The following is a 15384-nucleotide window of genomic DNA, read 5'->3' as shown; positions in this document are numbered from 1 at the left end:
GATACCGGTTAACAATTCACAAATAACCGTTGATAACTACATATCATTTTGAATTTAAACTGGTGATAAAGCCTCTATATAATACAAATCTTAAAAATCGTTCCAAATTAAACCCATTGAACATTTGCTTGTTGGCCAAGAGAATCAGAATCAGAACAACACTGGAAAAATGGATCAGAAAAGCGATGGAGTTGGGATCAAAATCTACAACAACGCAGTGTACGGGGACCCACATGAAGACGAGTCCGCCAAGTCACCAAAGCCACCTTCTTCTTCCTCACATTCCCTGCCTCTGGTACGACTGAACCCAGACCACATACAAGGCAGGAAACGACGTGCCGTTGCGAAGGGGGTCCAGAAGACCTTATCCAAGACCTCCATGCTCGCCAACTTTCTTCCCACGGGCACCCTCCTGACCTTCGAAATGGTGCTTCCCGCCATTTACCGCAGCGGCGAGTGCACTCGTGTCACCAATATGATGACCCACGTCCTCCTGGGCCTGTGTGCCATGTCATGCTTCTTCTTCCACTTCACAGACAGTTTCCGTGGGCCCGATGGGAAGTTATTTTACGGGTTTGTGACTCCAAAAGGGCTGGCCGTGTTCAAACCGGGCCTGCCCGTGGAGGTGCCCAAGGACGAGAGGTACAAACTGGGCCTAACGGACTTCGTTCACGCCGCTATGTCCGTTATGGTGTTTGCCGCTATCGCGTTTTCTGATAGGCGCGTTACGGACTGTTTGTTTCCGGGGCACGAGAAGGAGATGGATGAAGTGATGGAGAGTTTTCCGTTGATGGTGGGGATCGTGTGCAGCGGATTGTTTCTCGTGTTTCCTACTACTCGCTACGGGATTGGATGCGCGGCTTCGTGAATGAAGACAAGGCCTAATAATTCAAGAGACATTTGATTAATTAATTAATTCACTAATGTTGTTTGTGTTTTCTTATTAGGCAAGAAAATGATGATTTTGTGTCCCTTATGTATGTTTGGAATATTGTGATGTAATGGTAAATAGTACTTGGTCAATTATGCATGTAACATTTTGTTGTTTTTTTTAAAAATTAGTTTATTGATTATATTACTGCAATAGATCGATCCGTTAATATTGTATCTCTTTGTTTTTCTTGTCAGAATTGAAAAAATTAGTCATTATTTCAGCAAAGTAATGGCATTGTGCCATAATTTCTTTATTTGCAAGAATATTTCATATATATGCTTTGGAAATAACTGCATAATTGTATGAATAGAAAAATTGTCTTAATTTGTTTTCATGTCTTACTTTTGCGAACCAAAAAAAGAGTCTTAAAAAGAAATCGGTTTTGAGAAGGTAAGGCCTAATCCATCGGGCTCTCCAACACTTCATTGATCAACACTTGGATTAATTTGATTTCATGTCTTACTTTTGCTTTCCCCTCTTTGTTTCAAAATTTCAGTAAACAAATAAATGGAAAAGTTGTTATTATATTATAGTCCTTCCACGCAAGCCTTATCCTAACATCTTCTCAATCATCGACAACATTTGCACATTTGAATTGGAATCCACCAAAAGACAATAGAACTTTTCGTGCAGTCAAAATCATGTTGCAGAAAGCTCAAGAAGAATGAAGAAAAAAGCAAAATGGTACGTAACTGTCAGACCCACCAAAATTGCAGAGTCTTACATTATATAATTGAATCCATCATTTACCACTGAGCTGGTGGTGACTCACTCATCAATAAGCTACCACGTTTTAACTTTATCGAATATAAAACCACAACCAATGAAAAAACAAAAACATAATTATTCTTATCCGTCAGTGCAGAAGGGCATTTGTCAAGAAGCCCAGGCCCACAGACCCGCGCATTTCTGGCAGAAGAATCACAGATTTGCAGTGGAGAAAGGACTTGTTTGTGGCCGGTAGACAGTATCATCCAAAACTCTTTGGCGACGCTCCTTTGCTCCTAAAATTTCAGCCAATTTGAGCCTCATAAATCCCTCCATGATTTCCCCTTCTTTTGTGGGACCCATCTCAACGACCCTACCCAACGATTGTTCTCGTGCTCTTGCTTCCCTGTCCATGGTTTCTCTTTCTCCTCTTTCAATTTCACCTCCGATTCTTCCTCATTGTTCAATTGGGTATCGTTCGACTATCATTTCTCCAATTGGGTTTGTTTCTATTTGAATTTCTCAACTGGGTTCGCTCTATTTTGCTCTTGCTAGTTCTCAGAGGCAAATCGTCGAACATTCCCTTATGGCTTCCATTGGGTCTCTGCCTTTTATGATAGAGACCAAGACTGAAAGCTCTCTGCTTCTTCACAGCAATAATAATCGCCGACTCAGATTCCCATTCTTCACGCATCGGCCGGGAAGGTCCATTGAAGTTACTGGTATCAATGCAGAAGTTGTGGGAATGTGCAGTAGACAGATTAATTGGTGCACAAAAGGGAAGCTTTGGAAGATTGAGCCTCTTAGAGTGACTGGTAAGGTCTCTGTGGAAGGTGAGGACGGTGGAGAGCCAGAGGATGCGCTTCGGGCCACCATTGAAAAGAGTAAGAAGGTTCTTGCTATGCAGAGAGACCTACTTCAACAGGTAATTTCAGCCATTACTCTCTTTTATAATGAAAATAATCAATTATAGGCCAAAGGTTAATACTTTCTGTCTTCTTAGTAGTTAAGGGGAGTTGAAAACTTAAAATAAGCAAATTTGTGTTTGTAGATTGCTGAAAGAAGGAAATTGGCGTCTTCTATACAAAGTACTAGTATAAACCAAAAAGAAGACAAAGCTTCTTTTGAACAAGGGAATGACCCATTTCCAAATGTAGAAAGTTCTTCAACTAGTGGTGACGATACTGTTGAAGACCAAATTGGTAGCATTGCTTCGAGCAGCTATGGTGATTCAACTGAAGATAAGGAATTAGAAACCGTAGCTTCTGCTGTTAGTAGAGGATTTAATAAAATAGAGAAGGATCATGGAGAACCTTTACCACTTAATAAGGCTCCCAGTGAGGTAGAGTCCACTAAGCATGTGAATAAGACTAGTTCCAAGACAGAGTGGTCTGATGCTTTGCCATCTTTTATTTCAACTACCGCTGAGACGTCTACTCCAATAGATGAAGAGCTTGTAGATCTGAAAGAACCAAGTTTAGAGGAGGTCAATAATTGGGAAACCGATCTTATGAGTGAAGACATAAAGTCCCCTCCTTTGGCTGGGGCCAATGTCATGAATGTCATATTGGTAGCTGCAGAATGTGCTCCTTGGTCGAAAACAGGTAATGTTCAATAAGCCCATAATATGTGATGGCAATATCATTTATAGGGTCGATAATGATCCTTGTATGCATGTAGAGGCTGATAATGAAGAGTTCTTGTAGGTGGGCTTGGAGATGTTGCCGGGGCTTTACCGAAGGCTTTGGCTCGGCGTGGACATAGGGTTATGGTAATACTTCTTTTTTATAATATTTAAAATTCGAAGTAATTAGAAACCTCTTTCTGAATTTCTTTGTTGAGAAATTTCATGGAAAATGAACTGGTAATATATTGAAATTTTAGGCATGGGGTTTAAGTGAACTGAAATTTCCAGCATGTGTGTTTAATGGAGCTCCCATTTGATTTACAATTCTATGGCTGTTAAAACCCAGAGTCTCTCTCTCTCACAGGTTGTGGCACCTCTATATGGTGATTATGCGGAACCCCAATATTCTGGAATTCGGAAAATATATAAAGTTGATGGCCAGGTCTGCAGCATTTGATTGTAACTAATATTCTATCAAGTTCTCAATTAGATAGGTTTGAACTTCTCATTTTTTAACGAATAACTTACTTTGCAGGATCTGGAAGTAGCATATTTCCATGCCTTTATTGATGGCGTAGATTTTGTATTCATTGAATGTCCTATGTTCCGTCACATGGGGCATAATATATATGGAGGAAAGCGTGAGGTAAGAGATGTTTGTTGTCAGTTTAGCTTCAATTGGTTCTCAAGAGGGATAAACAATGTTCTCCTTATAGATGATTTGTTTTTATTGAGATTTATGTTAGATTGCCTTTGCAATGGTAGTGTGGCAGATTTATCATTAGAGACTACCGCTGAAGAACCACTACCACATAAAAGAATGACTGTGACATAGTGGCACCTCCTTCTCCTGAGAACTCTTGTATCTATATCATTTGTACTCCTCATTAACGAAGATTGCTCCCTATATCATCTATTTGTTTATTATTGCATCAGAATCCCCATGGGCTGGAAGCCTGCCTGACCAACCCATGATGTGTAAGGTTTGTCCAGATGGGACTTGGATGGGTTTAGTTTCTTAGGTACAAACAAAGTTTGGGCTTCAAAAATAGGGCTTCGTCTAGCATTGTAGAATAAATTGATCAAGACTGGGTAAGAATTGATGGGGACTTGCTCATACACGCTATGATCTTAATTTATTTGTGATTAGAAATGTGAAGGTAAACTAGGGATAGATAACTTAACAAGACAGCCGGCACAAAGCTGAGCCCAGTCATCCTCATTTCCTTTCGTGCTGGAAAAATTGAGCCTAAGCTTGGCTGGCTTCTCATTCTTGTTGGTGCTCCTGCTGTGATTCTTGCTTTTAACATAGATGATCCAGTGTACCATTAATGTAAATAAATAATCTAAGTTCCTCCTTGCAGTGTGGATCACTGTTATTTACATGTCATTTTAGAGCTGATTGAGTCTTACATTTCTTTGGTTTTATGGTGCAGGACATTTTAAAACGCATGGCGTTATTCTGCAAGGCAGCTGTTGAGGTACACTGGCTCAATGCCCCTTTGTATAGAGTCAAATAAGCAAATTCTGTTTTTCAAATTTCAAGCATTACTTACGTGATGGATGTCATATTAATTCTGAAATCAGCTTTTTCTCTTTTTGTTGGCTGGAATGTTGAAGTCAGTTCTAGCTAAGCTATTTCTTTGTTCTTTTTATCTGCTTAGACGCGATAAAGGCAAAAAAGCTTGTTGCTGCAGGTCCCTTGGCATGTCCCGTGTGGTGGTGTTTGCTATGGCGATGGAAACTTGGTTTTCATTGCAAATGACTGGCATACTGCATTGTTGCCGGTGTATTTGAAGGCATATTATCGAGACAATGGCTTAATGACATATACAAGGTCCATCCTTGTAATCCATAACATAGCTCACCAGGTTTGTTCCTTTGATAAAGTTCATTTAACTGAAACTAAGACTCAAGTCATTTTATTGTCTAATGGAAGCTCGAGCAGTTTTTCCATCCTTTAGTTTAGAAAGGAAGCTAAAACATTTTCTATATCAGTCGGTTGATCAGTTTTACTGGTTTATATAGAAGAGAGATAATTGACAACAAGGTGCTTAGAAGATTTCATACAACCTAGATTGACTTAATGTCCGCACTTTGTTGCCAATTGAATTGACATGAAAAGCAATTTGATCATTTTTCTCTTCTACTGTATGTAAAAGCAACATCCCAAAATGGATAAATTGCAAAGATGATCCAAGATCACTTATTAGAGTGGACTTTCAAGCAAAGTCCCTTTTCAAAGGTTTAAAATGTCATCATAGTATAAAGAATTCTTAGCATTAAAAATTATGAAGTTTTAAGAATTAAGTTCATATTTGTAATTTATCAGGGTCGGGGGCCGGTAGCTGATTTCTCGTATGTTGATCTTCCGGGCCACTACCTGGACCTTTTCAAATTGTATGACCCTGTTGGAGGTGAGCACTTCAATATCTTTGCAGCTGGTCTAAAGACAGCAGACCGAGTGGTTACTGTAAGTCATGGATACGCCTGGGAGGTTAAAACAGTTGAAGGTGGTTGGGGATTACATGGGATCATAAATGAGAATGACTGGAAATTCAAAGGCATTGTTAATGGAATTGATACGCAAGAGTGGAACCCACAACTTGATGTTTACTTGACATCAGACGGTTACACAAACTACTCCCTGGCGACACTTCAGACTGGCAAGCCTCAGTGTAAGGCAGCTTTACAGAAGGAGCTGGGTTTGCCGATCCGGGAGGACGTCCCTGTAATTGGGTTCATTGGGAGGCTGGATCAGCAGAAGGGTGTTGATCTCATAGCAGAGGCAATTCCTTGGATGATGGGTCAGGATGTGCAACTAATCATGTTAGGCTCTGGCAGACCTGACTTGGAACAGATGCTGAAGGAGTTTGAACATCAACACCGAGACAAGGTCAGGGGATGGGTTGGTTTTTCTGTACAAACAGCTCACAGAATAACCGCCGGTGCAGACATTTTGCTCATGCCATCAAGATTTGAGCCATGTGGACTGAACCAATTATATGCTATGAACTATGGGACAATTCCAGTTGTTCATGCTGTTGGTGGACTGAGAGATACCGTGCAGCCTTTCAATCCATATGATGAGTCAGGACTTGGGTGGACATTTGACAGTGCTGAGGCCGGTAAGTTAATCCATGCATTAGGGAACTGCTTTTTGACTTACCGAGAGTATAAGAAGAGTTGGGAAGGAATCCAGAGACGAGGGATGACACAAGACCTCAGTTGGGACCATGCTGCTCAGAATTATGAGGAGGTTCTTGTGGCTGCAAAGTACCAATGGTGAACCATTGCTGTTTGATGGCTACGATTTTTACCTTTTGCAAGCTCTATCCAAGTATAGTGATATGCCAGGGTTCTGTTAGGAAAAGTTACTACGGAAGTTGTTACTATGTAAATATTGTTCAAAGAATCTTTCTTTTTCTTTTTCTGATCACATGGTTACTCTTTGTACTCAGTCCAGCATGCAAAAGTGGTACATTTTATGGTAGTGAAAGAATAATCATTGTTTCGCAATCTTGTTTTTAGTCACTTTGGTTTCTTTGGCTTTTTCAGGGTAAAGAACAATCCTCTAAATGTTCATAGTCAACGAATTCTGGGAACTTAAGCCTGGAAAAGATCAAATTTGACCATGCAGAAGCTTCAACTTACGTTGCCTCGGCCAATTATCTGATCAATCTAAGGCATGCACGACACATTTTTTCATCCGAAGCACTAATCGTGAATTGCTAAAAATCTTATATCATTGGGCATTCTAATTTACAAAAAGTGAAAAAAGAAAACGCATTGCAACTTGCGAGGAGGATGAAGAAAAAGAAAATCACCATTTCCATTTCAATGGGCCTCCCTAATTTCATTGATGATTAAAATTCGGACAATTTATCTCAATACACCAGGACTACAAATTAATTTTATTGATTTTATCAAATCCCAATAGAAGACTATTAACACTCGCCAACACATCAATAAGACAGACATCCCCAGAAAACAACTCTAATTGCTTTCTGAAGCATCCAAATATGTCAAATCTTCTCTCTCTCCACATCAAACACACTTTGATACTTGTGACTTCCTATGTAAATGAAACTCCCCTGTCCCGATCAAACTGCAGACAGGAACGTGTTGAAAGCAGCCCTGCAAATCCCTTCAACAGGCAACCTTCAACCGCACATGGAGATTTGGAAGAATTCAATGCACTGCTATGTCTAATGGTTTCCATGCAGCCATCTACAGTACTTCCTGTTGTATTGTCTTCCCAGTTTGCTGGTATGTAAGACATCGGCCGACTTCTCTTATTTCTTAATGCAGGCTTCAAGTCTGCAGGATGTGTGGGGAAGAGGGTGGCTGAGGACTCCATTTCATCAATTTGAAGGTCTCCAGGTAACTTCCTCTTTAAACCAGGTAAAATCTTCAAGCCTGCACCACAATATTATTAGGCTGAAAGCTTGGGCCTTAAATTTCACTGCCTACAAGTCTGGCATTTGCTAAGGTAACGAACAGGTAGTGAACAATGGGACTACGCTTCCAAGTATACTGATTGACATACCAGGAAGAGGATCATCATATGAGCATGACCAGGATTCTGAATCACCACAGTTACAGTTGAAGTTAGAATTTTCATTAGATCCTGAAACCCTGCGAGACAAAAGATACATAGGAATTATGCCTTCAAAATGAATAACAAAACTGTAGTTTCAATGGTTTTATATCCTTTTCCTAGCACTTCTCCTGGTATTGTCATAAGTCTGTCTATTAATTCATTTAGGTAGGGCTACCATTATTTAGAGTATTTACAGCCTCAAACTGTCACACTCCATCTCCAAAACTTATTGAAAGGAGAAGCCATTTGGCGCAATGGAACAAACATTATGAGGGTATAGAGATCAAACCTGTACATATGTTCAACAAAGTCATCTATTAAAACAGGCCAAGCTCCTGCAAAGATGATTAAATCAATGAACATTTCAAGCTTTTTTCCATAACAGATAACATAAAGTTGTCAACCTCTCATGCAGTCTTCATACAGAACTTGGACCCAAAACAATAATAATAATAATAAAATAATAATCATACCCATCAGATAAAATTGATGGTATATACCTTCAGGATCATACCCTTCCAAATTTTCATGCACACACCGGCTAAAAGCTAAAACTTGCCTCCAGGTATCTTCAGAGATGTTATGCCGCTGATTTTTCTAAGAGGAATACCAAATGTTAGTTGCCTTTTAAACACACTTACGCACATGAACCCACAAAAGACTCCATTCTTATACATTGAAATATTGCTTAATATACATGACTTGTATGAGATGCATGTTCCCATTTCCCAAATGAAACAAGCTGACATTGACTGTAAAACAATTCCTCAAAATGGCACTGGTAGTTTTCGGGAGGAAAGGTATGCAATATACAATAAAATAAAATAAAAAAGGTACAAAAACTTCCCTCAAAATGGCACATGCAACTATTGGGAGCCATCATTTTGCTTTCAAGAGTATAACTGTAAGCTTCAGCTTGTATATATCAAAACTACATGGCATAGAACAATGAACTTTGGTCTACCCATGGTCATCATTAGTGAAGAAACATTAGTTCTGCTTCAACACAATAAATATATCTACCAAAAAGACTAGAAAGCATTGAGTTGTAAGCAACCTCAGAATGTCTGTACCTCAACAAAATCACACCATTGATTCAGCAACCGAAACCTCCCAGCTAATACTAACCTCCATGCAGTAATCGCCTTATTTACAGCTGCAAATAATTCAAGAAAAAAAAGAAAGGTAAAGGAGGTTTCATAGGGCTATTCTAGGGAATGAACAGAAACGACTAAGAATTATTATAATGAGTTTTATAACGCAAGAAAACTCACTGATATTCTTCTGACCATTTTCACGGCACATAAAGAAAACAAAATCATAGAAGCGCGAGAATTCAGAAAAGTCTACCTGCGAAGGGAGGATTTTTCTTTTGTTAATGGAACGCTAAGGTAGGAACCACAATTAGGCAATAGCATATAAAGCACTCTTTTTTTTCATGAAGAATTAGACATCACTCATCAATTAACAATAATCTACTTAAAAAATTTCGATGAGTAAATCTTACCACCAAGTCTAACCGTGACATTAGCTTGAAAACTTCATCAAAAATTGATATCCTGTCAAAGCGGACACTCTACTTTATAAAAATCTGACAATAAAAGGGGAAACAAAATGCTCTGTGCCAGAATGTTACTTAAAATTGGAAATAAGGTTCTACAGCATGATACAGGATGACCACCTCCTAAGGGTGCTCCAAGTCATGTTCTGTTGAATAACTGTAGCTTGTATATAGAGATTTATACCTAGGATGTAGTTTCAACTGCACCAGATTTAAGAGCTGAATTAATGCCTCCCTTGAATATTTAGTCATCTGTGATTCATTGTTTCCTCTGTAATCATCCCCATGACCATATCCATTTACTGTCCTGACATCTGCCATTTAACAGTCAGAATTACTACTCTAGACTCATTAATAATCCAAATTGAAACTTTTAAAATGACTGGTGATAATTTACATAACAAACAACTCATATCTGATTAACGAAAAGAAAGCTTTTCTTCCTGCGTGCAGGTAGAGTGTTTGAGGAAGTATATCCAAGGACAAGCTAAATGAAATCAGAAATGCATTTGCTTTATTTTCTAAGATGGTTAAAGATAATCCAAAAACTTTTTTTTGTAGTTCACTGACAGTGACAAATGCAATTAGCTAGCATAAAAAGATTAACTTTCATGCAGTGAGATGAAGTTGATAATTGATCAAAGCCCAGAAGACAAAGGAAGCAAGAAATATATAGCCTTTGCACCATTCTATCACAAAGCTGGGATTTTTATAGAATGGAATCTTAAACAAGCAGATTGACGTATTAAATTCAGCTCACTGCAGGTCTTCACGTGAGCTAAACACTGAAAAGACCAAAGTTTCAGACTGGAATTCCCCTCCACATTTTCTCAGCGATCAAACAGAGAATAGTTAACGACCCAACTTCAGTAAGGAAAACATCGCAAAAGTAAAGTGCCCATTTTCACATTTTCTCGCACCAAAAATAAAACTTTTGACAAGCCAGCAGAAAGGAATTAACGGCTTTGTAAACACACCAAAAAACCTACAAAATATTCAAATTTCATAGCCAAATAAATGAACAACCTTGAGAAAAAGAATTGGCGCTAAATATGAATTCAGAGCATAAAATCAATGAACAAGAGCGTGAAATGACAATCGGAGAAATAAATATAAGAAAGAGGTAGAGGAAATTACCACAGTATCGGCGATAAATCTCAAATATGTCAAAACGAGTGGACCCGGTTGGATCCATCCAGCTCCGGCGAGCTACGGTCTTAACGAGGAGGAGGCGTGGGGTTGGCCTCTACTCTCTACACCAACAACACCAATTTTCAGGTACCGACGCTCTTTTTTTATTATTTATTATTATTATTTTTTTTACTAAAGATGTTTGTTTCTCCCTTCTTACTTCTGTATGTTCATATGTTTGTTGTCGGTGTTGGGGAGAAGAGAGAGGATGTTGTGAACAGGCTCTCAGTCTTCAAGTGTGGGTAACGTCTCAAATTTCAGCCCAGTGGGTTGAGGTTTTTTTGCTGACGGTTTAAGTGGACCGGACAACTTGTGTGGGCTTTATATTCTCTGTATGGGATTTATCTATTTATATATATATATATATATAGATAAATAGTATAGCCGGGCGGCTATACTCGATTTTATTAATGTTTCTTAAAAAATAGTATCGCCGCTCGGCTATACCCGGTTTTTTATTTTATTTTAAAAATTGTATAGCCGCGCGGTTGTACGACTTTTGCCACTTGGCGCCTACACGCTAGGCCGGTCCTTTTTTTAGTATGTAGATAGTATAGCCGCGCGGCTATACCTGGTTTTTTCTTTCTATTTTTCTTAAATTTTTTTTCCTCCAATTTTTTGCTTTTCGATAAGAAAAGTTTAGAGTACTATCCATTACTATTAGGCCATTACCCGAGTCTCTATTGTACCCTTTTGATTTTTTACTTTTTCATAGTTATTACTCTTATAAACAATTTAGCACTTTCATGTTTAATAATGTATTATACACGTACGTATGTATTTTTCAATAATACATCCGTATTCTGCACACGTCTTAAAGACTTGGTTGTAGGAATAAATAATTATTCTTAACTACTTGAACTACAAATCTTTTTTTATGTGCAATGTTTTCTCTTTTTTTTTTTTTATATTTGTTTACTTCTCTTTTTTTCAATAATAAATTTTTTATTTGTTCTTGTTTATTTTCATTTTAAAATTTGTAGACGACCCCATTTAGGGCCAATTAATTTTCTCTAATGCCACTTTTGTATTCCTATAGAGTTTGGGAGATGGGCTTTGTCCTTGAGGAAGTAGGAAAATAGCGTGCCTATAAAAACAAGGGATGAGCACCCCTTTAGCTTCAGTAAGTAAGCAAGCGCGCGCATTAGACAGTCTCTCGTAATTAATTCGGAAGGTTAAGAACATGAGAAAGATGAGGTCCCAAGAACTCACTGCTTTCCATGATTCTGATTATGAACATGTTCGCGCAATCGACCGTGATGATCAGACATCCAGCAACGCTCCTGCATCCGTAGAATTACTGATGGAGGAAGCATGGACGACCAAGTGGTTGTGGGATGAGCATGAGTGCCACTGCCAGCTGTGCACTATTTGCTTGGAAGGCTTGACCTTGAGTTATGCTGCTAATTCTGAAGAAGCCAATAGTAAGGAGATGCCTTGTAAGCAAAAGTTTCACTCGTCTTGTATTCGAACCTGGCTCGCCCGGCGTGGTTCTTGCCCGCTCTGCAGGTCCTCTGTTAAGCCAGTCCTGCCCATGAACATGCCTCTTCTTCAACATGGAGAGGAAGAAGATGAGGAGGTCACTGTGTGGATTAACATTGTCAACAAGATGGATAAATTTTGGTTTGGGAAGATCAGTCTATGAAGAATATTTTTCTTAAGCTTCGATTAAATTTTTTATTTTCCAAGAGCTTCGATTTAATTGTTTGTTCATACGTTGATCTAATTTCCAAATAAAGTTATTAAACTTTGGCACTAAAGATCTTGATATTGCTTTTGTTTTTCTAATTTTTTTGGGGTTAAATTTGATATGGCTTATTGGGAGGCTATTACTTGATGTACAAGGATGATCATACTCATGATTGTACCCTTGTTTTGGCATGTTACCAAAGAAAAAGGAGGAATTAGGTGGAAAATTTATTCTGAAGCAAGTCGATTTTGGGAAAGAAAGAAGGAAAAAAAAAAAAAGGAATGCTATCACCAGAACTAAAAATATAAAATAAATAAATAAATTGAGCTTAACAACAATTTTCCTAAGCGATGTTGCTTCTATTGATTGACCTTATTCTATGTTTACAATACATATTAAAAAGTATAACCCAAAGGCAGAGATATCTCAGAGCAAAGTTTGATCTGCTCGTCAATAAGGTAACTTTGCCATCACCAGTAATTCCCACAAGAACAACTCCCATCCTTGAAATGGTGGAATCTGCTGGCGTCCCTCACTACAATTTCCCGTCCTGTAACCCTAGCAATTAACTTAACTGCAGAATGGCAGTCTCCACAAATGCGATGGCTCTGCACAATTTGCAGCGGCGTCCCATCCGCAGTACTTATCAGTCCATAAGCTATGGCCAGTTTCTCACTGTGGTAAAACGATCTCCGCTCATGTTCATCAACATCAGGAAGTAGATGCTTCTCCTCAGGGATGTAACCGTGTTTTGTAATCCCGATCATCAAGTCATCCATTTTCTGGTAAATCTCTCTTGTTTCAGAATGGCTTTTATCTCCCGAACGGAAAATATGTAAATGTTTCTTAACTTCAATCCAACTGCATGCTGGTAGCATTCTTAAACCCTTTCTTCTTAAAGTCTGAACAACACTAGCAGCCTCCTTCAACTTCCCAGAACTGCTGTATATATTTAAGAGCACAACATAATTACTTAGCTTCTCAGGTTCCATCCCATAAAGTTTTTCTGCTGCAAATTTGCCGAGCTCTAAATTCTCATGGACTCGACAAGCTGTTAGGAGGGCAGCCCACATATTTGCCGTAGGATTAAAGGGAGCACTTCTTATTAGTGCAGAGGCTTCATCTAAAAGCCCCTCTCGACCTAGCAATTCAATCATACAAGCATAATGCATTGCACGAGGCTTAATCTTGTGATCCCTACTCATTGATTCAAAAATCTCCCATCCGCGTTCTGATAAACCTGAATGACTGCAAGCAGACAATACTGCAAGAAAGGTAACATGGTTCGGTACCATTCCTTCCTGAAGCATCTTCTCAAACATCTCAACAGCCTCATCACCCCGACCATGATTACCATATCCAGCAATCAAGGCATTCCAAGATATTACATTCTTGAGGGGCATCTGTTCAAAAACATGACGGGCATCTTCTATCCTTCCCCATTTGCAATAGAAGTCCACAAGAGATGTGTTTGCCACTATATCTAATCCAAAGCCATGACGAACTAGACCTGCATGAGCTTGCTTAGCATGTTCCAATGATGCCAACCTAGCACAGATTCTTATGATCATGGAAAATGTAAAATGGTCCATCCGAACACCAGAATCACGCATGTCATAGTACATACTCAGAGCTTCCTCACTGTAACCATGGAGTGCATAACCTGCTATGATGGAATTCCATCCTACTGTTGTCTTCCGCGGCATCTCATCAAAAACACACTGAGCATCTTCAATATTCCCACACTTGCTGTACATATCGATCAGCGCACAAGATACAAAAATATCAGCACCTAACCCCATCTTCAAACAACAGGAATGAAACTGTCTTCCAGCAAAAATGAGTCCCAAGCCAGCAGATGCCCGAATCATAGTGGCAAATGTGCGTGACCCACCATCAGAAAACTCTTGCCACATATCTAGAAACAACTGGAAGGCGTCCATGAAATCCCCAGAGTCCACAAGGCCCCCAATTATCGTGTTCCAAGAAACCAAGTTCCTCTCAGGCATTTCCTCGAATAGCCTACGCGCATCCATCATCATGCCGCATTTCACATGCATAAGCAACACTCTGTTCCTCATATACTGATCCGGTTCAAACCCATTACTAATCATGTAATTAGTAACCCTCTTCACTCCTCTAATAGATTTCAAACTAATGCAAGCACTCACCAACGCATCGTACGTACTACTAGCCAACTCATAACCACCTTCAAACTCCAAAATTTCAAACAACTCAAATGCTTCTCTGTACCTTTTGTACAAAACCGACTTCTCTATCTGACTACAAAGTCCAGAATTGCGTTTTACGACATGGGTATCTTCCAAAGGCGTTGGTTTTGGTTCATCAACCTCAATTTTGGAAGGTATGGGCTTTGGGCGTGGCTTCAGCTCTTGTTCCACAGAGGAACACCTAATATGAGGCAATCGGTTCCTCCATTTTCTAATATTAAGCGGAAAGCAGTACCCAGAAAACAAAGATAAAGATCTATGCCCGAAAAACTTAGGATCTGAGAAAGATAAACGGAAGCTAGAGGCACTCTGAATCTGATCCAACGCTAAGTTTTGGTACCTTAACAGCGGGATCTCCATGATTGAAAGATGGAACTAAATCAGTAAACAAGAAATGGAGGTGATGAGCAAAGATGGTACCTTGAGAAAGAATTATAGGGCCTCGTTCAAGGTCGGAGAGCGAGACGACGAGAAGTGAGTGAAACGACGATGTTGTGGTTGAGAAGAGAGAAATGGTTTTGTTCATGGTGGAAAGGAAATTGTTGGGTCCCAAGGGGTAGATGGTTTAGGAGATGGGATCAGCATTGGGATTTCCGCCCGAGGAGTCGATGCGGGTAGCTCCAAGGTTGTTCAACTTCCAACTTCCAGCTTCAAATCTATGGAGACTTTAAAAGCCCGGACGGTGCGTTTTGCATCCAAACAAAACTTTCTACTTTTATGAAGCTTCCAACCAATTTTATATTTTGTTTGTATAGTTGATAATTGAGCAAACATTTCGTATAAAATCTTTCTTTTTGTTTTCGCTTGTTCTTATTTTGTGACCAAAATGGCAAACACAT

The 15384-nt window shown here is 39.2% G+C and overlaps 4 protein-coding genes and 1 pseudogene across 4 annotated transcripts; 3 read left to right on the top strand and 2 right to left on the bottom strand.

Annotated features, from left to right (window-relative positions):
• Window positions 1–128: 128 nt before the first annotated feature.
• On the top strand, window positions 129–904 carry LOC117622000 (annotated as a pseudogene).
• A 1324-nt stretch (window positions 905–2228) lies between these two features.
• LOC117620554 (granule-bound starch synthase 2, chloroplastic/amyloplastic) lies at window positions 2229–6788 on the top strand. The gene is made up of 8 exons (XM_034350649.1): window positions 2229–2567; window positions 2694–3246; window positions 3349–3413; window positions 3634–3711; window positions 3805–3915; window positions 4706–4750; window positions 4967–5140; window positions 5602–6788. The coding sequence occupies exons 1-8, from the start codon at window positions 2229–2231 to the stop codon at window positions 6556–6558; spliced, it is 2322 nt and encodes a 773-aa protein (XP_034206540.1). The 3' UTR covers window positions 6559–6788.
• A 289-nt stretch (window positions 6789–7077) lies between these two features.
• Window positions 7078–10836, bottom strand: LOC117620555. The gene is made up of 9 exons (XM_034350650.1): window positions 10571–10836; window positions 9618–9747; window positions 9380–9431; window positions 9147–9222; window positions 8946–9028; window positions 8373–8469; window positions 8162–8207; window positions 7819–7907; window positions 7078–7688 (listed from the first exon to the last, which is right to left on the bottom strand). The coding sequence occupies exons 1-9, from the start codon at window positions 10626–10628 to the stop codon at window positions 7345–7347; spliced, it is 975 nt and encodes a 324-aa protein (XP_034206541.1). The 5' UTR covers window positions 10629–10836; the 3' UTR covers window positions 7078–7344.
• A 971-nt stretch (window positions 10837–11807) lies between these two features.
• Window positions 11808–12269, top strand: LOC117621999 (RING-box protein 1-like). Its single transcript, XM_034352511.1, has one exon. It carries the CDS (start codon window positions 11808–11810, stop codon window positions 12267–12269), a length of 462 nt encoding a protein of 153 aa, XP_034208402.1.
• A 330-nt stretch (window positions 12270–12599) lies between these two features.
• On the bottom strand, window positions 12600–15258 carry LOC117623276 (pentatricopeptide repeat-containing protein At5g50390, chloroplastic). The gene has a single exon (XM_034354186.1). The coding sequence runs from the start codon at window positions 14903–14905 to the stop codon at window positions 12785–12787; it is 2121 nt and encodes a 706-aa protein (XP_034210077.1). The 5' UTR covers window positions 14906–15258; the 3' UTR covers window positions 12600–12784.
• Between the last annotated feature and the right edge of the window lie 126 nt (window positions 15259–15384).

Source organism: Prunus dulcis, chromosome 3 (genome assembly GCF_902201215.1).
Source record: "Prunus dulcis chromosome 3, ALMONDv2, whole genome shotgun sequence".
In the NCBI taxonomy this organism is placed as follows: domain Eukaryota; kingdom Viridiplantae; phylum Streptophyta; class Magnoliopsida; order Rosales; family Rosaceae; genus Prunus; species Prunus dulcis.
This window is presented reverse-complemented; position numbering and strand designations above follow the sequence as displayed.

What these genes read in the sequence shown, in the direction of transcription:
- LOC117623276 (XM_034354186.1), bottom strand. Translation starts at nt 14,905, where the DNA reads ATGGAGATCCCGCTGTTAAGGTACCAAAACTTAGCGTTGGATCAGATT.
- LOC117620554 (XM_034350649.1), top strand. Translation starts at nt 2,229, where the DNA reads ATGGCTTCCATTGGGTCTCTGCCTTTTATGATAGAGACCAAGACTGAA. An exon ending in GGCGTGGACATAGGGTTATG is followed by an intron (nt 3,414 to 3,633) that starts GTAATACTTCTT and finishes TCTCTCTCACAG; the next exon opens with GTTGTGGCACCTCTATATGG. An exon ending in TATATGGAGGAAAGCGTGAG is followed by an intron (nt 3,916 to 4,705) that starts GTAAGAGATGTT and finishes TTTATGGTGCAG; the next exon opens with GACATTTTAAAACGCATGGC.
- LOC117621999 (XM_034352511.1), top strand. Translation starts at nt 11,808, where the DNA reads ATGAGAAAGATGAGGTCCCAAGAACTCACTGCTTTCCATGATTCTGAT.
- LOC117620555 (XM_034350650.1), bottom strand. Translation starts at nt 10,628, where the DNA reads ATGGATCCAACCGGGTCCACTCGTTTTGACATATTTGAGATTTATCGC. An exon ending in TGTCACGGTTAGACTTGGTG is followed by an intron (nt 9,223 to 9,379) that starts GTAAGATTTACT and finishes CTCCCTTCGCAG; the next exon opens with GTAGACTTTTCTGAATTCTC. An exon ending in ATATGATGATCCTCTTCCTG is followed by an intron (nt 7,689 to 7,818) that starts GTATGTCAATCA and finishes ATTGTGGTGCAG; the next exon opens with GCTTGAAGATTTTACCTGGT.